Source organism: Betta splendens, chromosome 14 (genome assembly GCF_900634795.4).
Source record: "Betta splendens chromosome 14, fBetSpl5.4, whole genome shotgun sequence".
Taxonomy (NCBI): Eukaryota; Metazoa; Chordata; class Actinopteri; order Anabantiformes; family Osphronemidae; genus Betta; species Betta splendens.
Window position 1 is genome coordinate 16,069,548 of NC_040894.2, and position 23,505 is coordinate 16,093,052.

Here is a 23,505-nt window from a genome sequence, read left to right on the forward strand (position 1 = left end):
ACAGATACTTATCACTGCCAATATCAATAATGTGTAAATATGGAAATTGTGATGTTGTACATCATGGCTATTATTAAGTAGTTTTTAGATATGTATAACAATGCATAAGTGTAAGTATATGATATATGTATATGTTTGTATGAGTGTGTGCACATACCTTAACACTATTATTGGTATTAATATTTAATTTCAAGGTAAACCGCAGTACAGCAGTTGTTTAGTTATGAATGTGTCTCGCGTTTCTCCCCATATTAGGACCGGAAATACGCATATTCATCGATTTTACTTGTGGAAATGTTAAGAAATGTTGAAAAATGTAGAGGAAATACAATTATAACACAGATCAATGGACAGATGTTGATTCCTATTTCATGTTATTATGCATTCATATTATGTTATTTTGTCAGCTGAGGTGAGGCCCCGCCTCCCATGCCTACCCTGACCGCACGTCACTGACTTCTACCCATATGGGAAAAATTAAAAAACCAACAATACTTTTCACCTTGACACCTAGTTAATTCAATAAAATCCATATGTAAATATTGGAATTGATATTCTGCTTTAGGGAATGTTCTTCTTAGTTGTCAAATATTTCCCTGAGGGTTATGTTTGGCGCACATGATACATTTGGAACAAAATCTTTCAGAATAATTTGTAAATCCATAAGTAGTATAGTATTTGTTTATTATCCGTACCATCCCCCTGTTGAGACATGCCAAAGCCCATGACTCAAGATCGCTGCCCATTTATAGAGCGACGCTGGTAGGACAAGTTTCCCTCTTCAAACATAATAACCTTGCGGATTAACCATTGATCCTTTAAGGGTCCATTAATCTTTTTTGCACGTGGGGGTGCTGTTTTGCATTTCTTTTAGGAGTGTGCCATCTACAGGGTCAGCGAGATAAATGTGACATCGCTTTGCGGCCCTTTTGGCCTCTTCATGTGCTTTAGCATTTCCTTTTGACTCTCTGTCTTTAGAATTGGTATGAGCAGTGCATTTGCAAATGGCTATTTTTGTAGGTAGTTGTACTGCTTTTCATAAATTTTTTATTAAGTTGCCATGCACTATAGGTTTTCCCATTGACGTTATGATGCCTTGATTTTCCCATTGACTATCAAATATATAAATGCTTGAATGCGCATACAGCGCGTATGTCAGTATAGATGGTAACTATCTGACCTGCCATGAGTTTGCATGCCTCCGTCAGTGCAATTATTTCTGCTGCTTGCGCACTGTAGTGTGGGGGTATTGGTTCTGCTTTTACGGTTTTCAGTTACAACTGTATTGCCACTTTGTGTTATTCCAGTTTCAGACTTTGTGCTTGATCCATCCACTTAGATAAATACAGAACTAGGTATTGGGTCGTCCTGTAAATCTGGCCTAGGTTTTGTGACTTTTTAACATTTGAGTTAACAGTCATGAGGCTCTCCATCCTCTTCTGTAGGCATCCGAGTTGAGGGATTCAGAACTGTACACTTTACTATTGTCATGTGTGGCTGTTCCAGTAGGACTGCCATACACGACAAATGTCTCGCCGGGGAAAGTAGTTTTATCTTTTCTTGCAGGAGCAGAATAGAGATGGTATGTGGCACTAACAGTGTCAGTTGGTAATACAATACAATGGTGGATGATGCTAACACCGCTTCTGTGGCTGCCTCTACTACTCTTACACACGGTGGCAATGCCCTGGCAACTAGGCCAAGTCATGTCGAATAATACATAACTGGTCTCATTTGCATGCCAAATTGTTGTGCCAGTACAGAGACCATGTATTCTTCTTTACAGTCTACTATCTGCACAAAGGGTTTGGAGTAGTCTGGAAAGCCTAATGCATTGCTTTTTTAAGTTGTGTGAAAGAGGCTTCTTCTTCAGTTGTCCATTCTAGTTTCATGTGCATTGCTATTTCTTTTTTAAACATCAGCTCTTGGGGCTGTTAAATGTGCATAATCTGGTATCCACCTCCTGCAGTAGTTTGTCATGCCCAGAAATTACATTATATGTTTTTTAGTTTGTGGTTTAGGTTTTGCTTTTAATATAGCTGCGACTCCATCTGGATTTGTTTTTTGTCCGCCGACTGGTGTGTCCTAAATATTTCACTTCCTTTTTCCACAGCTGCAGTTTGTTTTTACTGACCTTTTGGCCGTTCTCTGCCAGAAATGAAAGAAGTGCTACAGTATCTTATCTGCATTCTTCTTTAGTCTGTGACGCCACCAGAATGTCATCCATGTCCAATAATATCTGACTGCCGTGTGGTGGTGTAAACTTAGCCAGATTTGCTGACATACACTGAAAGAAAATAGTGGGACTTTCGCAATAGCCTTGGGGTAGCCTGTTGTATGTGTATTGCTGACCTGTGTAAGTAAACGCAAACCAAAATTGTGAATCTGGGTGTATTGAAATACTGAAAAAGGCATTACTCATATCTATAACTGAGAAGATCTGTTTATCTGAGTGTAGGGATCAAGTACTACAACTGCTCTTAGTTGTATAGCTTTATTTACAGACTGAAGGTCTTGCACCATTCTCCAACCAGTGGAAGGGTCTTTTTTACTGGGAATATGTGAGTATTCTTTTATATATTCTTTATTCTATATTCTTTTATATGGACAGGGGCTACTCCTTTCATTAGCCCTACATCTGCATCATCTCTTTTCCATAAATGTGAAGGGATCTGTTGTAATTCATTTTGATTCACCTCAAGGTCAACATAACATCATTCTGATTTATAGGGGTTTCCTCCAAGGTGGGCTGTGGGCACAGTCTGGGTTGTCCAGTTCAGAGCTATCTTCTCCCAGCCAGTCACTGGGCTGTATTCGTACTTCTGCTGTGGTTGCCAAGCATGAACTCTGTTAACAGCTCAATTTTATGTGTTTGTCTGATACGTCAAATAATCAGTCTCCATTCTATAAGCGACTATATTCAAGTTTGGTAATTGCGTCTCTCCCAATAAAATTTACTGGACAGGATGGGCTATATAAAACATGTACAATAGCCTCACTTCCTGTAACTGAATCATTCAAGGCTAAGGCTTCTGTTACTGTTTCCATGTCAATGTCTCCATTTGTTGATTGCACCATAACTTCGCTTTTGCCTAGATGTTGTTTGAGCCAACTGCCGTTTATCACTGTCTTAGTGGCTCCAGTGTCCACTAAAAAAATCTCTTTTTTACCAAGGACAGTTAAAGTGATTTGAAGGTAGTCATGCATGTGAAACAGTCTTTCTGCCAGTCAGTTCTTCAGTCAGTTCATCATTCCAATCATCCCCTTCTTTCTCTATTTGGTCGGTTAGTCATGTGTCACGTTTATAGTCACATGTCCTGTCTCCCCACATTGCCAACACACATTCTCATCTTTCTTATTAGGGTTTCTGTCTCGTCCACCCCTAAATGGTCATACACCACGTCCTCTAAACCTTCCTCTGCCACCTACTATCTTGCCAATAACATTCTTCAAAATGCTGTCGTTTTTACTTTGTCTTTGATCAGTCTTTCAGCATGCCTTGCATGGTCCAGAAATGTGTTCAATGTGCAGGTGGGCAGGTCTACTAGACTCTTTTCTTCCTTTTTCTTCAAGTCCAGTTTCAGACCTCTGAACACAGCATTTTTCAGTTTCTGATTTCAAGGCCCATTTTGGTCATTGTTTGGTTGACGACCACTATGAACTTCAAACACAGGAGCCATTCTATTGTAAAAATCCACAACGCTTGCGTCCTCTTTTTGGCATGAGACATTTATTTTTGTCCAGTTTGTTCTTTGGGGCCACTGAGATTTACATCTGTCATAGAGACTTTGTAGTTAGGCCAGAGTTCCCATAAGGCAATGGATGATTTTGGTTATCTAAAGGATTCCAATCTCCTTTTATCAAGATCAACTTTCCTGCCACTATTTGCCTAATTACTCTCTCTGTTTCCATACCGTTTAACTGATAACTTTGCAGTAGTTCTCCCATATCACGCACAAACTGCTCGCAGTCCTCTGATGGTGAGGTAACACGTGCACTCGTTGCTTCCAATATCATGTTGCAGAGTGCAGAGTTTATATTAACATCGTTAGGTTTCCTCTCGGCTGCGAGGGCCCGGTCCTCTTTTTATCTTGTGATCCTGTTGTAATGGAAAAATTGTACTTTAATGCTTTTTGTGTTCATTTCTGACTCTATATAGCGACCATGCATTCTGTACTTGTTGATTAGACCCAGAACTGAACATTCTCAGACAGACAATCTATCTCCCTCTCAAGGTGACCGATTGTTTATGGCCTGTGTCTGCCTTTTACCCCTGGGCTCTGGCTCCTTTCTGTCTGATGCCTCACCAGACCCAAGGCTGTAACCTTGTGTATTCCCTGTGTAATGTAAGCATCTTCACCCACAGTGTGATAAGGAGATTCCACCAGGTCCCGGGAGAAAGGTTAAAAGGCAGAAGCAACTTGAGGATCGTGGGCTCTTTGCATCACACCTTCGTGGTGTTTGCACTGATCTCCCTAGCAGGTTTTTGGTTTGTTGATGTGCACGATCAACATCCATGCTTTTTATTTGCTTTCCCCATTATTTTTATTTTCTTTATTATTTCAATAAATCGCACGAAAGTACAACTCTCTCATCTGCCTCTTTATGGGAAATTTCCACCACACCTGTCACTTTTATGAAGACCCAGACTTCTTTCACCTCGTGAGCCAATCACAGAATTTAAGATACCTTAGGATTTCCTTTTTTTATACTCGCCTGAACTGTGTCCTGGCTCTGGTTCAGGATCCTGTCACCTCGTATAATCAGAATACCAGCCGACTCGTGACCAGGCCTGGAATCCACCTCCCAGGATTTCCTTCAGGGGGTAAACCTGGCTGTGCGCACAGTCTTCAGTCTTCCCCTCAATGTTCCAGTGGAGCAAGGATCTTGGGATCCCGGACGAGCCCCCAAATTGAATTCCCTTTTCTAGTTACACCTTAAATAAAAGTGACACAAACAGTTGAGAACTTTTTTGGATTTTTACTTACGCAGGAGTGAGCAGTTTACAGCAAAAGCCAAGAGTACAGCTTACTTTCATACCTTGGTCACACAGTGCAGGGCCGATATTCTCTGCACAGAGCAAGCATCAAGGACAAAGATGCTACAACAGGTACTCCCTGTTCTTGATAGGCAAAGCTAACAAAGTTACAATAAATCAGCAAAATATGTTTCAATAATTAAATGCAGTATTTTTCTAACAGAAACCCATTTACAACAGCCAACTAAGTGAACACTCTCTAGGAGGTAGGCGTATCAATATTAAAGTCTACCATAAAGAGAAGACTGCATGAAGGTAAATACAGAGAGTACACTGCAAGGTGCAAGCCACTCATAAGCGTCAAAAATACAGTCTAGATTGAACTTTGCTACAAAACATCTTAAAAAACCTACCTGGACCAGCTGCAGTTCGCCTACCGACACGGCATACAGTCGTAGCACTTAAAAGTGTCAGCCTTTACGGCAATCTGTTTGCATTTTCAGCGCGGTATCACCGGGTTTTTAGCGCGTTGAAGCTGTGTTACGTCTATTTGGCCTATAGGTGGCGATCAGCCCCCACACTGGCCTTTATGACGCTGTCCTATACGTATGTTATATAGGCCCATCTAGAGCCCTGGATTAACGCCTCCGTGGTGTAATGGTTTGTTTATTGTTTAACAGCCTTGATGTGTCAATTTTTTACCCCGGGTTCGAATCCCGGTGGAAGCAGAAGTTGTAATTACTAAACATTTTTATATTTTGGCATACAAGAAAATAACAAATGATTAATAGGGCTGGCTGCCAGTCTTATTTAACAGAGCTACAGCCATGTTCCCAAGAGGTTCACCAGCCGCTTTCGTCAGTGAGTCATAGACAGACGTTGTTCTGCCCGCTTTCATGTAGACACGGAACTCTGCACAGTTTTTTCAAACATAGATTTTGTTAATTTCGTTATTTATATACAATAACATGCAAATGCTAAAAATTACTGAAAAGATGACTGTACACCCATCTAGTTTGGGTGAACAGAAAACGCTTGAAAGCGTTTCCGTTTTATATTCCGTTTCTTTCGTTATTTTCCCTTTCACCTGTACCACATAAAGTCATTGCAGAGCTACAGCCATGTTCCCAAGAGGTTCACCAGCCGCTTTCAGCGTGACACACGCATGGACGTTGTTCTGCCCGCTTTCATGTAGACACAAAACTCATCAAAGTAAAAGAGAGCTCAGTGCAGCATTTGCAATTACAACAGGCTGAAAGAGGAGGCTGTGGCAGAGGAACACAGGTCTTTGTCCTGTATGCTGATGCGCCCAGCCCCCACAGTCAGCGCTTACCTTTGCTACGGGACTGATAGCCCCGCCCACTTTTAATATCAGACACATATGAAAGTAGGAATAACGAAATAAACGGAATGTAAAGTAAAACGCTTTCAAGAGTTTTGTCTACATCAAAGCGGGCAAATCACATGTGAACGTTTTAATTTTTTTTTTGTAAATAAAAATAATATTTTCCCTGTTCAAACCTGGGGAATAAAAACGATTCTGATTGTGAAAGCGGCTGATCAAAGTAACACATTTCACATGGTACAGGTGAAAGGGACACTAACAACCCAACGCAGCCGAGGCTGTAGCAGCAGAGAAACGCAGATCTTTGTCCAGCGTGTTGATGCGTGTTTCCCCTTCCCCCAGTGTCACCGCTCTGGGACGTGGATGGCCACGCCCACTTTCATTCAACAGACGGACATGAAAGAGGGAATAACGAAAGAAACAGCTGGTTAACTTCGTAGGAACACGACTGTAGCTCTGCAATGACTTTATGTGGTACAGATGAAAGCAGTAATAACGAAATAAACGGAATATAAAACGGAAACGCTTTCAAGCTATTTCTGTTTATATTTCTTATTGCACATTTGTTAAAACGTGATGGGTGTCTCTCTTTTGAGTTTTGTCCTCGGCTAAATAAGTGTAAAACAGTCCTTATTACTCATGCAGAATCAGTATATGCAGAACAAACAACTTGCTGCATTAATGAGTCGGAGATCTACTCAGTCCTGGCGTTCTGGCACCACAGAGAGTTTATTACAATTTATTTATTTTTATTATATGATATAACTCTACACGTTAGCAGTGGTAGTCTGCCAGACCTGTGTTAAATACCATAAGAAGACCGTTTAAAAAAGTCAAGTGAAAGGTTTTGGCGTCTCACAGCTGTAGGTGCAGCTGATCACGCGCACGATCTCCCATGGAGTTTTTCTTTGTCTCGGAGCTAAAGTATTTTACACCTATTGACTGAGTGGAGACAATATGTTAATGTCTCTGTGCCAATACGTAGTAGGGGGTGGGGTTTGAAGTTTGCTTTGCAACTGAATCAACATCAGACGCCGTAACTCGCGCGGAGCGAGTTCCAAATCCACTGTGTTGCCTGTGTAATAAAACAATGTTTTTCTGCAGATATTGTGGTAAATGTCATTACGGTAAAGTATAATAATGCAGCTTCCAACTGTTTAACCTGACCACCTTAAAAGTGGTCAAAGTGGTTTATGCTGCAGAGCAGGAGTTATTTTCGTTTTCATTCAGTGAAAAACGTTTATCGTGCGTAATAAGCACATGTAAAACAAACAAGCTGCTGCATTAATGCCTTGTTGATCTGCTGAGTCCTGACGTTCTGTCGCGCCATAGAGAAAGATTTAATGCAATGTATTTATTTATATGTAATAAAATCCTCTTACAGATTTTATGTGAACGTCCATAGGAACTGCGTTTAAAAGCAGTGAAGTGAAAGGTTTTTAATGTCAGGAGTATAAGAAAAAGACCATTGGTTTTAGAAGCCAGATGTTGTTTAATTAGTAGGGGATCAGATCAGGGGACTCCGTCGGTGTGTGCACCCAGCTGATTCTTTCCGCCTCCAGACAGGCTCTTGCAGCGACATGTTTGGGGTCATTGTCCTGGAAAAACCGATGCCGTGTTTCAATATACTTTCTAATATATGGCCCCACTGTGCGTTTGATTATGGACTCCTCGAAAAACTGTCCATCCATAATCCCCTCGAAAATAATCATCGGTCCTGGTCCCCACCTAGAAATCCTTCCCCAAACGTGGAGTTTGAGGGGACGCTTAGGTCGCGGTTTTGAAATCAAGTGTCCTTTCTTTGCAAAGCTCATTCTGGCAAGATGCTCCAATGCCACAGGCGATTTGTTTTCCCCCGAAACGAGAAAACGGGAAATGGCTTTAAATCCATTAATGTGTCTGGTTTTGAAAACACCGTTTTCAGCTTGTTTATTCGTTTTTAACACGCTGCTTTGAATGAATGCCGTTTGTCCTTTTTAAACGAGATGCTGGGGGTTTCTCGTTACAATACGAAGTTACTGGACTTACTTGGAGCGTGTTCAGACACATTAACAGGTCCTCCGGGTTTAAAACGTTCTAAAACGACGTGTTTTCTCGTCTTCCCAGCTTTTATTCTGGAGGGGAAAATCGAACCGTTAAAACGTACACGGACCCGACACTTAAACACGAGGACATACTGTATAAAGGCAGCAGCGACATCAACAACTGACAACAAACACTAGCGCGTATTGACAATTGATCTGCACAATATTTGTGTAAATCTGTGAACAATCATGTATATTGTTACCGGTACAAATCTTATACCCATTACTGTGCAATAACCCTGCAATGACCTCATACTCACTCTAACTGTACTGTACTGCTTTGTACTGTGCCAACACAAACTGTTCTGTACCTGTATTCTTGCTCATCTGTACTGCTGTTGTGAGAGGTAATTTCCCCACTGCGGGACTATTAAAGGTTTTTCTTATCTTATCTTATCTTATCTTCTTGATCCAAGTCATCTGCCTATGAATAAGTGGCTCCTCAGCACTGAGTTGAAATGAAAAAAAAAGTTTGTTTTGTATTTTTTCCTCATGATCAACAAACCAGAAGACGAGTACAGATATACAGATAAAATACATTTATAACACAGATTAATGAATAAATATAGATTCCTATTTTATGTTATTATACTTATATTATTCTATTGGATTGGCTGGAGGAGGGACTGTGTCTCTCAGCTGGCCTGAAAACTGTGTAAAAACATCAGCAGCTTCGGCAATTGACAAACACTAGCGCACTAGCGAGCAAAGACGCATAATAATCTATAATATTTAAAAATGAACTACTCTACATTTAATGATACAATACCATGACATCGTTGTTTTTGCTGAATGTGCAGACACAGATAGAAATGAACAGTCGGACCTCACATCTTTGCGCCACCTGGTGGTTAACACAAGTTTAGCACCCTGATTTTTTTCAGGTGGCTGCAGGATTAAAAATCCTTAGTACCAGCAGCACTGTGAGGATCATGTCTTTTAATTTATCCAGTGCCTTCAACCACATCCAGTCGGTGCTTCTGAAACACAAACTGGAGGAGACTGGTGTTGGGGATATGCGAGGAGCACAAATTATAATAATTGGATTTATAGCTCCTGAGTGGAGATACCAATTATGTTTATAATTTAGATTCACAAATCTTGGTTATTAGCTTAAATATATATAACTATATGACAAATGTCTATAGTTTGGCAAGTGAAACACTTACTATTATTGATTTAATAATTATTAATTGAATTAATAATTACTTAATTTACGGGGCACCACCCTGTTTCCAGGGACCAATAACCGATTTGGAATAGCCAATACAGTCTCATTTGTATTTAAGTTAGTTGAAGGGTGAACTCCGTACCATAGCCGACTCAATTCACTAGTGCTGTAAAACCATGTACAAATAATCACAGACAACGACCAATTGAATTATGAACGCTTTATTAAACAGTTAATATTAACTCGTGTCAACACTATCTTGAATAACTCAGCAAATCACAACTTAATCTTATGGTGTGTTCGTCTGGCGTTCTGTATGTGTATGCGCGTTACCTAAGATAAGAGGGGTGTGTGTGTGTATGTGTGTGTGAGGGAGAGAGAGAGAGAAGGAGAGAAGAGGAGGAGGAGGAGAGCGCCCCCCTTTAGGGGCGTGGTGAGGGGGCACAGCTGCGCGCGTGTGCCGGTGAGCCCTTTGAATGGAGCGCGCGTGTCTGGCGCTCACAGGGAAAGAAGCGTGTAAAGGAGTGTGAAGTGGGACTAGCATGAATAAGGCTTGTGGTCACACAAACACGTGGGGCTATATTCTGCGATATAGTCACGTGATCGCGGAAGCGTGCAGTGGTGGAAACGTGCGCTTGGCGTGGTCGCAGCCGAAACAGAGCACTACACAGTAACACACTAAAGCACTTAAGCTAGTAAAATCAGATTACAACACTTCAATGTGCACCTCTTAGATTCACGTAGATCTGTAACAGCGTTACAGTCACGTGATCGCGGAAACACACAGCGGTCAGATCGTGTGTGCAGGAAAAGAAACAACACAACAATAAAACAATTACTGATCCCCTAAGAGTTCTACTCTGCTCAGACTTAAGAATGCCTCTGCCTTACTGCGCAATCCTGGTGAGAAGCTCCGGCGTTGCGTGCGTGCATGCTTGCGCTGTTGCGGTTCGGTCCAGGTGTGCGTCGCGGTGATCGCGTCGTGATCAGCTGATGCGGCGGCGGGTGAGGCGGTTACGCTGGCGGTTTCCTGCCGTATGGCTGGAAGTAGATGGGTGATCAGGCCCGTTCTCTGTGACGACGTCTCCGTTGGTTCAGCTGTTGGCTGCGGTGGAGGCTCCAGGCGGACGGAGAGAAGAAAGGTCTGCAGTGGTCTCGTGTGCGAGGAGAGAAGGGTCCGGGACGAAGTCGGAGAGAAGAAAGGAAGGGGAAATCGCAGAGAACAAGGGGAAACGGAACAGGGTCGGAGAGAACAAGGGACGAGTCTTCGGTCACGGCGACTTTTATAACCGTGTTTTTGGTCACGCCCGTCCTATTGTTTGGTCCAATCAGGACGGCTGACGTCCAAGTTCTTCCGGCTGACATCCACGTTTCTCCTCCGTTTGTCGCTTGTGTCAGCGGGGGAGCCAGGTATGGGTCCCCAGCCTGGCGCCTGGTTTTGGCGCTGAGATTTGAAATCTCTTTGTTCTCACTCACTACTATCAGGATGAGGACTTTACATGCAGGCCGCAGTATTTCCTTTGTCTGAGCATGTGGGACCTTAATAATAATTCTGTTAATAACAGATTATACAGATGAGGTCCCCCAACACTGGTGTGGACCTCCATCTGACGGAGTGGATTATGGACTATCTTACAAACAGGCGTCAGTTTGTTAGAGCCAGAGACTGTGTCTGACACTCTGACCTGCAGTGTGGGGGCCTCACAGGGGACTGTACTGGCCCCCTTTCCTCACCCTCTATACATTAGACTTCAGACACAACACGGACAGCTGTGTGAGCTGATGACTCTGCGATCGTTCAATGGTACCGATCACCAATGATGACGATGCAGAGTACAGTGGACTCTTTAGAAGTGCAGGAGGTGGGTGAGAGAAGGGTCCTGGCTAAACTCACATCCATCATGGACCAGGAATCTCACTCACTGGAGGACTCACTGTCTGCTCTGGAGAGCAGCTTCAGTGACAGACTAATCCACCCTCGCTGTGTGAAGGAGAGATATCATAGATCCTTCCTACCTGCTGCAATTAAATTATACAATCAACAATGTTAACAATGTTAACTATCTTACACAGCAAAACTGATAAACCACCCACTGCATCAGTGGTAATTAGGACAATCGCTGGCTGCAATACTTGTGCAATATTTGTGCAAACTGTGCAATATGTAGATTATATTTAAGACATTTTTGCATACCCACTCTGACCACTGTATTATACTGTGCCAACTCAAGTCAGTTTCACTGATCTGTATTGTATTTGATACTTGCTGCTATATTTTCTTCTCCTGTATCACACGCTGTTTTGAGACAAAATTTCCCCATTGTGGCACTATTCAAGGTTTTCTTATTCTTATTCTTATTTGTACAGATGAAACCAAGATCAACCTCTACAAGAATGATGGCAAGAGAAAAGCATTGAGAGAGAAGCTCATGATCCATAGCATGTGTGTGTGTGAAGGCCTGGGCATGCATGGCTGCCAGTGGCACCGGGACACAAGTGTTTATTGATAATGCAACACAGGACAGAAGCAGCCGTATAAATTCTGAGGTGTTCAAAGACATACTGTTTGTACAGATCCAGGTAAATGCAGTCAAAGTGATTGGGTGGCATTTCATAATATAAATGAACAATGACCCAAAACTACAGCCAAAGCAACCCTGGAGTTTATTAAAGCAAAAAAGTGGAATTTTCTTGGTCAAGTCAATCACCTGATCTTAACCTAATTGAGCATGCATTTCACTTGTTGAAGACTAAAATTCAGACAGAAAGGCCTGGCAGAGCATTCAAAAGGAGAAAACCCAGCATCTGATGATGTCCATGAGTCCAAGACTTCAGACTGTCATTGCCAACATGGGGTTTTCAACCAAATATTAATATGGAGAATTTATGCTATTTGGTGCTGCCTGAGTAGCTGCCTACTGGAACAGCTCCCACTATCTTGCTCCTATTTCTTTTCTGTTGGAGAGAATATATTTTCATCTATTATTAATCTCATTTATCTTTGTTGTTTATTCAATATCTTTTACATATAATCACATATATCATTTAACACATGTAATCATTTAATCATTTATTTTCATTTCATTTCTATTGATTTATCTTTTTATGTATCATTTACCCTTTTTTACATTTACCATTTATGGTTTGCATTTGCTGTGCCTTATAACCACATTGACATATGCACAGACTTCTAACCACATGCTTAAGTTCTTTACAAGTATTGTCATGTATGAAGAACAATTTTGTCACATTTGCTTTGTGCTCCTATTCAGGCGTAGGGGTTCAAAACCACAAGAGGTTATGGAGGAGTATTGCTATGCCTAATTGTGCGTTTCCGCATGTTAACAAGTGCACCAATGAGTTTGTCGGAGTTGGGTGGTCTCTGAGTGAAGCGCTTACAACGCTAAAATCTCAGGCGAGCTCCCCTTGTTCAAGTAAAAACTGGTTGGCTCTCAGTTGCGCTTTATTGTTCTCGTCTCTGTGTGTATCAGTGCTGTTGTGGTATTTTCAGACCAAACACTTTCTTTTCTACTGTATGTTGGTCTTTTTTTTTACAGATTTTTGGTTATTTTGGTAAACCCTGCTTAGAGTGCTCACACAGGTAGATCACTTGTGCTCTTGTGCTCAGCATCCGTGCTATTTTTAACTTTTTGGGAACACGTTGGAGGTCCCTCTCAGCCCAACACATGCAGCAATCTACCAATCAGGTCTATATGTGGCCAGACGGAAACCATTACTTAGTAAAAGGCACATAGCCGCCCACCTGGAATTTGCCACTAAAATTGAACATTTTGGAGTGAATGCCAGGCGTTGCGTTTGGAGAAAACCAGGCACCGCTCATCACCAGACTAATACCATTACTACAGTGAAGCATGGAGGTGGCAGCATCATGATGTGGGATGTTTTTTAGCATCAGGAACTGGAAGACAGGTCAGGATAGAGGGAAAGACAAATTCAGCAATGTACAGAGACATCCTGGTGTGGTGGAAATTTTGCAATAAAGGCAGATGAGAGAGAGTTGTCCTTTTGTGCGATTTATTGAAATAATAAAGAAAATAACAAGTAATGAGGAAAGCAAATCAAAAAGCCAGCTGGGGAGATCAGAACATACACCAAGGAGGTATAATGCAAAGATCACACCGTTCTGAGGTTGTCTCTGCCTTTTAACCCTTCTCCCGGGACCTGGTGGAATCTTCCTATCACACTGTGGGTGAAGATGTTTACATTACACAGGGAATACACAAGGTTTACAGCCTTGGGTCTGGTGAGGCTTCAGATAGAAAGGAGCCAGAGACCAGGGGCAAAAGGCAGACACAGGCCATAAACAATCGGTCAGTCAAACACAACATTAGATGTCAGCACTTAATGTGCGACAGAACCTTGAGAGGAAGATAGATTGTCTAAGAATGTTCAGTTCTGGGTCTAATCAACAAGTACAGAATGCATGGTTATTATACAGAGTCAGAAATGAACACAAGAAGCATTAAAGTACAATTTTTCCATTACATTTCCCCCCTTTTGATTACACATTAATCAAACATTAAAAGAATAAAAATTGTCAATCGTGGAATTCATTTTGTAGTAATAAAAGATTCTTTAAAAATGATTTGTTAAATGTATTGCTTATAAAGATGTAAATGGCGTAGGAATAAAAGATTGTGAGCTGTTTTTGTGGGTAGTTAGACAGGGACATAAGCCTAGTGATGAGTGATTTCAATCAGTTCATGTTCAATCATCCTGAATAAAGGTACAGCATGTTTTACCAAACCTGACACAAACACTTCCCATCTTTGTTAATAACATCTAAGGCCATTCTATTCTGCCATGTTGTCTTTGCTATGTGGGGCAATTGTTCCGTCATGGTCATCAGGTCTCTAATGGCACAAACTAAGCATGATCGATTTGTGGGTGACTCCGGTGTGCGGTGGATAAGAGTGTCTTCGGTTGATGCGAATGTCAGAGTGACTACGCATATTGCCGTCATCGTCGATATGACAATCATTTTTATCTTGTTTCGTCTGGTGAATGTCATTTTGCGTCAGTGGAAGATAAAAATTTGTGTGAAAGTGTGAATCAAGTGGAAAACAACTCTAGATATGCTTGTCGTAAAATGTTTTGTTCAAAAATAGTGGATAAAAATCACAGAGAGGTATACATGTAAATCAACCACACCATTTAGAGCAAATATTAAAGTAACATACAATAAGGATCAAAACAACAGGGTCACAATCAATGTCTTCTTCTTCCTGTTGAATAGTGGTGTTTGATTTTTCCCAACCTGTGTGTTGATGTATTGACAGTTCGTTGGGGTTCTTCAGGTTGTGATCAGCTGATCACAGGGACACCTGGGATTCGTTATCCCCGCCAGGTTTCCTCCCAATGTCGTCTGAGTCACTGTCACTCCCCGTGATGTGAAGAGTCTACACGTCGTCCAGCGTCGGCAACTCAAGGCTGCTCGTGTGTGTTTTCTCAGGAGCGTGTGTGTAGACGTATGGTCTGATAGTGTGATTCATCGGCGCAGCTTCAGGCGGCGCTTGGCTCACACCTTTAGCTGAACAGTCAACGCAGCCTCGCCTCAGTGCGTGTGTGTGTGTGAGCACAGCGAGGGTCGTCCTTCTCAGTTCTTTTCGTCAGTGGTGGTTTTCTCGTGTGGTGTAGATGTAGATGGAGGGTCGTCTGTCGGATCTGGGACCTTCTTGCAGTGGCTGGAGTGGATCCAAGTCGCTCTTTCTGCGATCTCCACAGCCGTGTTGGTCATCAGAAGGACTTGGAAGGGACCTTGCCACCGTTTTGAGTTCCAGTGCTTCCTGCGAAGCTTCTTAATGATCACCCAGTCTCCTGGTTGAATGAAGTTCTTACAGTACTGTAGCAGGCCTACCAAGTAGGATCTCATACGGGCTGAGGTTTGTTCTCATCCTTCTCCTCATTCTCATGTATGAGAGCACAATGGGAAGAGCCTGAGTCCACTTGAGACCAGTCTCTGAGCAGCATTTAGCCAGTTTGATTTTCAAAGTGCCATTCTCTCTCTCTACCGCCCCTCCGCTTTGAGGGTGGTAAGAGCAGTGCTTTCTGATGTCAATGTTCAGAAACTTTCCCACTTCCTCGAGGGCTTGGTTTGCAAAGTGTGAGCCGTTGTCACTGCTGATTTTAGATGGAATCCCCCATCTGGGAATTATTTCTGTCAGCAAGGCTTTGGTAACTGCATGGCTGTTAGCATGTTTAGCTGGGAAGGCCTCCACCCATTTTGACCACATATCAACAATCACTAAACAATTTTTTTACCTTCTGCTGGCGTTAGTTCGATGAAGTCCAGCATTAAATGGTCAAACGCCTGTTCCGGTGGTGGGTGAGCTGCCAGTGGTTTGGCAGTCGTCTTACCTGGATTGTTTTGGGCGCATGTCATACATGCTTCACAGTATTTTTGTGCATAGATTGAAAAACCCTTAGTGTACCAATGTTTTGTAAGAGCATCTAACGTTCCCCCCTTTGATACATGGTCTAATCCATGTGTCAGCTTCGCGAAATGAGGGAAAAAGTGTTTAGGTAGGCAAGTTTGCATGGCGTTTGGTATGGGCCCGAGCCCATACCAAACGCCATGGCTACTGGTGGCGCCATTCGTCAGCCAGAGCTTGCGTTCCTGTGGGGTAGAGAATGTCTGAAGATCAGGGAGAGCAGAGGGAGGAGAGGAAGGTTGGGTAGAGGTGGAGGATAAGAGGTAGGGAACAAAGGGAAAGGGAAGTCGGGCAGCTGTCTTTGCAGCAGCATCAGCGCGCGCGTTTCCAGCAGAGATGGGATCAGTGCCCCCAGTGTGTGCGGGGCACTTACATACAGCAATTGCAGCTGGTAACAGAATTGCGTCGGGCAGATCAGCAACCTTATCATGATGCAAGATAGGTTTGCCATCAGATTTCAAAAACTTTCTGTGTTTCCACAGAGCACCAAAGTCATGTGTGACGCCAAAAGCGTATCTGGAGTCTGTGTAGATAGTAACAGACTTCCCTTCAGCCAATTTACAGGCTTCGGTCAGTGCGATCAACTCCGCAGCCTGAGCAGAGTAATGTCCTGGCAAAGGGCCAGACTGTAAAACAGTATGAGAGGTGCAGACTGCATATCCAACCTGACAGTGGCCCGAAGCAGGGTCTCTAGAGGCAGAGCCATCAACAAAGAGAACGAGGTCACAGTTAGGAATTGGCACCTCCGATAGATCTGGGCGCGGAGTGCAGACCTGGTTCAAGACCGAAACACAGTTGTGAGGCTCGCCATCGTCAGGGCCTGGAAACAAAGTGGCTGTCATTTCCAGTAAGATGGTGTTGTATCTAAGCCATTACATTACAAAGATGTAATGTTTTTTGTTCCAAAAGGATCAAAGACACGGCATGAGGAACCAGCAGGGTGACATCAGAATAGCCAACAATGTCACGTGATGCCAGCACGGCTTTCTCTGCCGCAGCCACTGCTCGGAGACATCGTGGGAGCCCCGCAGCGACTGGGTCAAGCTTAGCAGAGAAATAGGCTACAGGGCGTGGACGCCCTCCGTGATCCTGTAGAAGGACAGAGGTCATACAACCTGATTTCTCATCCACCGTTTGGGTGAAAGGTCGCGTAGGGTCAGGCAGACCCAAAGTAGGAGCCGACTGAAGAGCAAGTTTGAGGTCGGTGAACGCCTGTTCAGCCTCAGATGTCCACATGAGGCGGGTGGTGGATGCAGAAGACGTCTGCATCAGAGCTCTAAACGGAGCCTCCAAGACGGCGCAGTTGGGAATGAAATTCCTGCAATAAGAGCACATGCCTAAAAAGGACATAAGCTGTTTGTATGTGCAAAGGGGCAGGTTCTGAATAGCTTCAGCTCTTTTAGGTGAAATTGATTTCCCTTCAGCGGTGATGATGTGACCTAGGAAGGTAACTTCAGTCTGAACAAACTGTAATTTAGACAGACTTGCTTTGTGTCCTGCAGCATGCAGGTGTTTCAGCAGCTTGATCGTGTCTGCTGCGCAAGTTTCCTGATCCTCACTGCAGATCATCAAGTCGTCAACGTACTGCAGCAGGGCGGTGCCTGGGGACAAGACAAGATCATCCAGGCTGTCTTTCAGTGCCATATTGTAGATTGTAGGGCTTTCTGAATACCCCTGGCATAGTCTGGTAAAGGTATATGACTTTCCGTTAAATTCAAAAGCAAACCAGAATTGACTGTCTTTGTGGACGGGCACACTGAAAAAAACATTGGCCAAATCAATTACTGAAAAAAATTTAGCCTTGGGCGGAACCTGAGAACGAATGGTGTAGGGGTTCGGTACCGTAGGCGCGCGTGGTTGGACCGCCGCATTTACTGCTTGCAGATCCTGGACAAACCTCCATTCTGTTGGCTGTCCTTTGTCTCTGATTTTCTTAACTGGGAAGAGTGGAGTCCTCACTGGAGAGTTGTCACATGGGACGATGACTCCTGTTTTCAAAAGAGAGTTAAACACCGGTGTTATTCCTTCAATTGCTTCTCTCTTTAAAGGGTATTGCTGTTTGCATGGTCTGTAGTCAGATTTTGGCGTGATGACCACTGGGTCACACCCTTTGATCAAACCTACATCATATTTGTGTGTGGCCCACAGGGAAGCTGGAACTTCCTGTAAGGCTGGATACTGCGTCAGAGCGTCCTCCGACAAAAACACGTGGTGTGAAGTGTGTGTGAAATGTTGAGGTACCAAGTGCACTGTACGCTGCACATGAAAGATAGACTGAAAAAGTTTTTTGTAAGCATGCAAGGTAGGTGAATACATCACATTCGGGTCGGAAGTCGTTTGCCAGTCTCCTTCCCGTTGACATCTGTCCACGAAAGGACCCAAGTCCTGCCATCTGTTTCCGTCATGTTTTGACAGAAGGACATGTGGATCTGTAGAATAAGCATCAACAAATCTCTCTTGTTCGTTAGTGAGAGAAATCGCAAGCGCAGACCTATGTTCATCCCAAAAAAGAGAGGTTGAGGTCAGTTTGTCCGCATGTGTGCGTAACCATGATTTTTCAAACTCCTCATCAGGACCAGTGGACACATGTGCTGTACAAGACAGGTCAGATGTGTCTCTAAAGGTCGTATTCTGTGAGGAAACAAGCTGTCGAGCAGCCTGTATGAGGGCCTCAGTTACAGCCCCTCCCTTCAGCAGCCACTGATAAGAGTAGAGCAGCAGCTCTGAGCTGAAATTAACACAAACAAAAGAAAAATTATTTACATTGTCCGTGGTTGTGACCTGCACTCCCTCCGGAGTGGAAATCAGTGAAATACCTAAACTACACATGAGATCTCTTCCTAATAGATTAACTGGGCATAAGTTTGAAAGCAAAAATGAATGTTTGAGTGTCTTGCCGTCTGATGTTGTGCAAGACAGAGGCACAGTAAGTTTTTCTTTTATTGTCTGGCCAGACGAACCTATAGTGTGCACAAATCGTCCACTCATTTTAGGTGGATTGGAAAACATGGAAGATTTTATTACCGAATTTGTTGCTCCTGAGTCTACTAAAAACACCATATGTTCACCTTGAACTGTCAGAGCAAACTCAGGAAATTGTTTGAAACCATTTGACTGTAAAGTCATAGAGCAGTTGTCATTTAGCTGTTTGTTATTCTTTTCAAAATCACTCTGTGGGATGTTTTGAGCAGAAAGCAAGTCTTCATTACAAGCAGATAAGCATGAATTTGAATCAATTGAACATGTACCAAGTGTGAGCGTGTGTGTGTATGTCTGTGCGGTACCGTCTACGTCATCATGTGAACGGAAACCTTCGCTGGGCTCCTCCTCTAGTCAGTCTGACGAGAGTGCCCGGGAGGGTGGAACCTGACGTAGTACTTCCTCCAGTGTCCCATCTCGCCGCAGATGTGGCAAGCGTTTCCTGGATCTCCAGATGTGCCTCCTGTGTCTCTGTTGTGCCAATTCCGTCTGAAGTCTCTTCCTCGTCCTCGCTCGCGAAACCTGCCCGCTCCTCTGTTATTGTTATGCATTGCAGAGAACATCTCCAAGGATGGCAGATACAGTTCGTTCTGTTGTTTTTCCTTCTTCGCCATCTTCTTCTGCTGGAGAGTGTCATAAGCATGGCGTGCGTGTCTTGTGAGGTCAGACAGACGCGCTTCTTCTTTCCATCCGATGTATGACTGCTTCACGGCGTCAAAAACTTCAGGGAGTAAGCCTTTCATCACCAGTTCACACAGGTGACTCTCGTATGTTGAACAGATGAGTCCTCCCACTCCTTCAGGGGGAGGATGAACGCCTCCGTGTGTGTTGTATGCGGTGGTGAGGCGGTGAACAAAGTCATCAACTGATTCCTCTGGTTGTTGTTTGCATGTAGTGACTTTAATCATACAGACTTTATCAGGGAACGCAGTTTCGAGGTGGGCAACAAGCGTCCTCACTGCGGCAACGAATCCATCATTTAAGTTGTTTGTCCAGTCTTTGTGTTTGAGAGCAAGTGTCACATCAGGCAATTGCCTAGCCAGCTTTTGGTATTCACAAGGTGCAAGACGTTTGGCCAGGATGCGACGGATCTCAGCTCCAGTGGGTCTGTACTCCTGGCAGAAAGCCAGAAGGTTGGCGCCGAATGTCTTTCCTGACACAGTGATGTCTGGAAGAGTGTGAGCAAAGTCAGCTATGTCAGCGCTAGTCCATGGTCTGTGCACTAACATGCTTCCTTCAGGGCCGGCCACTTCCACCATGGGCAAGCTGATTACTGGAGCTACTGGTGTGTTGCTCCTTAGGGTACGAACGCTGGTAGTTGCAGAGGCAGCACTCATAGTGGCAGTTGGTGCATGGGCAGAGCCTGTGGCAGTGGATGATGTAGGAATGAAGCCAATAGGTGAGTTGGCCCAGAACGCCTCTGCATCCATTCCAGGAGTTGGTGTGGCATTTTCGCTGTCCTTCACATGCTCTGACTGCTCTGCACCCGATGTTGCAGCTCCTGATGACAGATGTTGGCCAAGCTGTTGCAGTGGGGCAGGCTGTTGATGCAATGCAGGCTGTTGATGTTGGTCAGGCTGTTGCTGTTTGTCAGGCTGTTGGTGTGGTCCAGGCTGCTGCAATGGGGCACGCAGTTGTCGTTGATCAGGCTGTTGTCGTTGATCAGGCTGTTGCTGTTGATCAGGCTGTTGCTGTTGGTCCGGCTGTCCACCCTGCCCGGCCCTCCTGCTGACGTAGAAGGAGTCCAGGTCGGGATTCACCTTGACCGCGCTCAGCTCTGCAAAAGGATACAAAGCAGAGACAGTGGGAGCGCTCTGTTTCTCATCATGTTGTGTGTGTGTATGTGTGTATGGTGGCGGTGTGCAAGCTTCCACAGAGTTGTTATCTTTTCTGCCAGCTACGTCACCACTCTCGTCCTTTCTCCCTCCTAACTCTTTTTGGCATTTCAGTCTTTCCCTGCGTTCTGATTCTTTAACCCAAATTTCAAGGCATCTGTTGTTTAATTCAATTTCCTCTAAAGTTTTAACCCTTGATCGTTCTACTTTTACAGGGCTGTTTCTCCTTTTCTTCTAATTTTTCTTTTAAAGCGCGTATGTCCTTCACACTGAGTGAACCACCTTCTTGAAACCCATAATGTTTTGTCCAGTCGTGAAGACATGACACGCACTCATCACCATATTTAGGTCTCATTAATTTTGTAATGCTGCAGTCTGGTGGTGGAGACTTAGATCGCCCCGAACCCATCTTTCAGAGTCCCGGCGGTTTTCTGCCTTAGACTTTTTTGTGTTCTGGCCGGAACCTTTTTTCGAAATTTCTCTTCCACGGACGTCTGCGTAGAAAGGGAACCGCTCAGATCAGCGACAGGGTTCTCGGAAGTGCTCCCTCACCGTCAGGCCCCTCGTATCTCAAAACCACTTCCCCCTGCAAACGCGCTCCGTATTTCAGAAGCTCGTCTTTTATTTCCTTGTCCACTCCCTTTGGACTGCGCTCAGATCTGCACACTGGTCTGTATCCTCAGTACAGACAAAAACAAGCTCGGTTCCACGAGCCAACCCTTAGCAACCACCGTCTCGGCCACCAGGGCAGACTTTGACCTAATTAATTTTTCTACCCGAATATTAAATTTAAAATAAAATAAAAAATGTTTGGTCCTAATTATTATATTTTAGATGTTTTCAGCCACATAGTCGTTTTAGAAAAATTATCTCTATTCCTAGTTATGTTTTCTTTTGTCGTTGTTTGTTTTAGTCTAGTTGGGGATGTTTTAGAATTAATTGTTATTTACCTTACTTTCTCTAAACCAAATGATCAGAGCCAAGTAAACCCGAATACCTGAAACCAATTTAAAACCCGTTTTCTTTTTTTTCTTTCTTTTTTTTCTTTTTTCCTTAACAAGTCGCACCAAAACAGAATCTCTCTCACCGGGCCGAGTAGAGGTTGGATTTTGAGTTCGTTGGATCTCGTCAGAGGCGATCCAGACGGGTGAGCAGTCCTCCCACTCAGAACAGCTGTAGAGGTTTGGAGGCTGAGCGACCCTAGTCCTCAGGACCGCCGTCCCTGATCACGCTGTCCAGACGACCTGCCGCGGGATCCTGTTCGTAGACGCCAATTTCTGTGGTGGAAATTTTGCAATAAAGGCTGATGAGAGAGAGTTGTCCTTTTGTGCGATTTATTGAAATAATAAAGAAAATAACAAGTAATGAGGAAAGCAAATCAAAAAGCCAGCTGGGGAGATCAGAACATACACCACGGAGGTATAATGCAAAGATCACACCATTCTAAGGTTGTCTCTGCCTTTTAACCCTTCTCCCGGGACCTGGTGGAATCCTCCTATCACACTGTGGGTGAAGATGTTTACATTACACAGGGAATACACAAGGTTTACAGCCTTGGGTCTGGTGAGGCTTCAGATAGAAAGGAGCCAGAGACCAGGGGTAAAAGGCAGACACAAGCCATAAACAATCGGTCAGTCAAACACAACATTAGATGTCAGCACTTAATGTGCGACAGAACCTTGAGAGGAAGATAGATTGTTTGTCTAAGAATGTTCAGTTCTGGGTCTAATCAACAAGTACAGAATGCATGGTTATTATACAGAGTCAGAAATGAACACAAGAAGCATTAATTACGTTTTCATCCATTACACCTGGATGAAAACCTGCTTCAGAGTGCTATTGACCTCAGACTGGGGCAATGGTTCACCTTCTAGCCGGACAATGACCCAAAGTATTGCGCAAAGGCTTTAAATAATTATGTATTACAGTTTTTTATTTTTAATAAATTTGCAACAATTTCAAAAAATCGTTTCTCTCATTTACATTACGGGGTAGCGTGTAGAATTTTGAGGAAATAAATAAATTAAATTCATTTTGAATTAAGACTGTAACATAAAAAATTTGGAAAAAGTGAAGCGCTATGAACAACAGATGGAGAAGCTCAACGTATGTCTCTGTTAGAGAACAGTTTTGCCCCAGAGACATTGAGCTCCTTGCCGTTAGCATTCGGCCTTACTACACCCCAAAGGAGATTTCACACATCGTTGAGGTCGCTGTGTAAATCTCCCCCTCGGCCAGCTCTAAACCCCTCCCCCCATTTGGCCATTCTGATCACAATCTGGTACATCTACCTCCGGAATACAGACCCAGGGTGAGAAGAGAACCGGCACAGAAGACGTCTGTGAGAGTGTGGACTGATGAGGCCTGTGAGAGTCTCAGAGACTGTTTTCAAACCACAGACTGGGAGTCACTCTGTAGCTCTCATAGTGGGACGTCAACAGCCTGATCCACTACATCACAGACTACATCAACTTCTGTGTGGAGACACCTCTTCACACCTCCCCCTCAACAACCGGCACAGCCCTGCCCACACTATCCTCCTCCACTAGCAGCAGCCCTCTGCCCCCCACGTCCTCCCCCTCTCCCTAACTTCAGACCAGAAAACAACTAAAGCGATTTAATTTAAGGAAAGCTGCAGGTCCAGACGGCATCAGGCCACAG

The 23,505-nt window shown here is 43.8% G+C and overlaps 1 protein-coding gene across 4 annotated transcripts in view; it reads right to left on the reverse strand.

Annotated features, from left to right (window-relative positions):
- Positions 1-13,609: 13,609 nt before the first annotated feature.
- Positions 13,610-23,505, reverse strand: part of hyou1 (hypoxia up-regulated 1) — a 57,117-nt gene continuing 47,221 nt past the window's right edge. For 2 of the 4 annotated variants that reach the window (XM_055514426.1, XM_055514427.1), the window contains exon 24: positions 13,610-22,121. In XM_055514426.1, the coding sequence (XP_055370401.1) occupies positions 22,045-22,121 (77 nt within the window). In that variant the 3' untranslated portion in view covers positions 13,610-22,044. The remainder of the gene's footprint in view (positions 22,122-23,505) is intronic. The other 2 variants (XR_008696612.1, XR_008696611.1) reach the window with 2 other exon arrangements.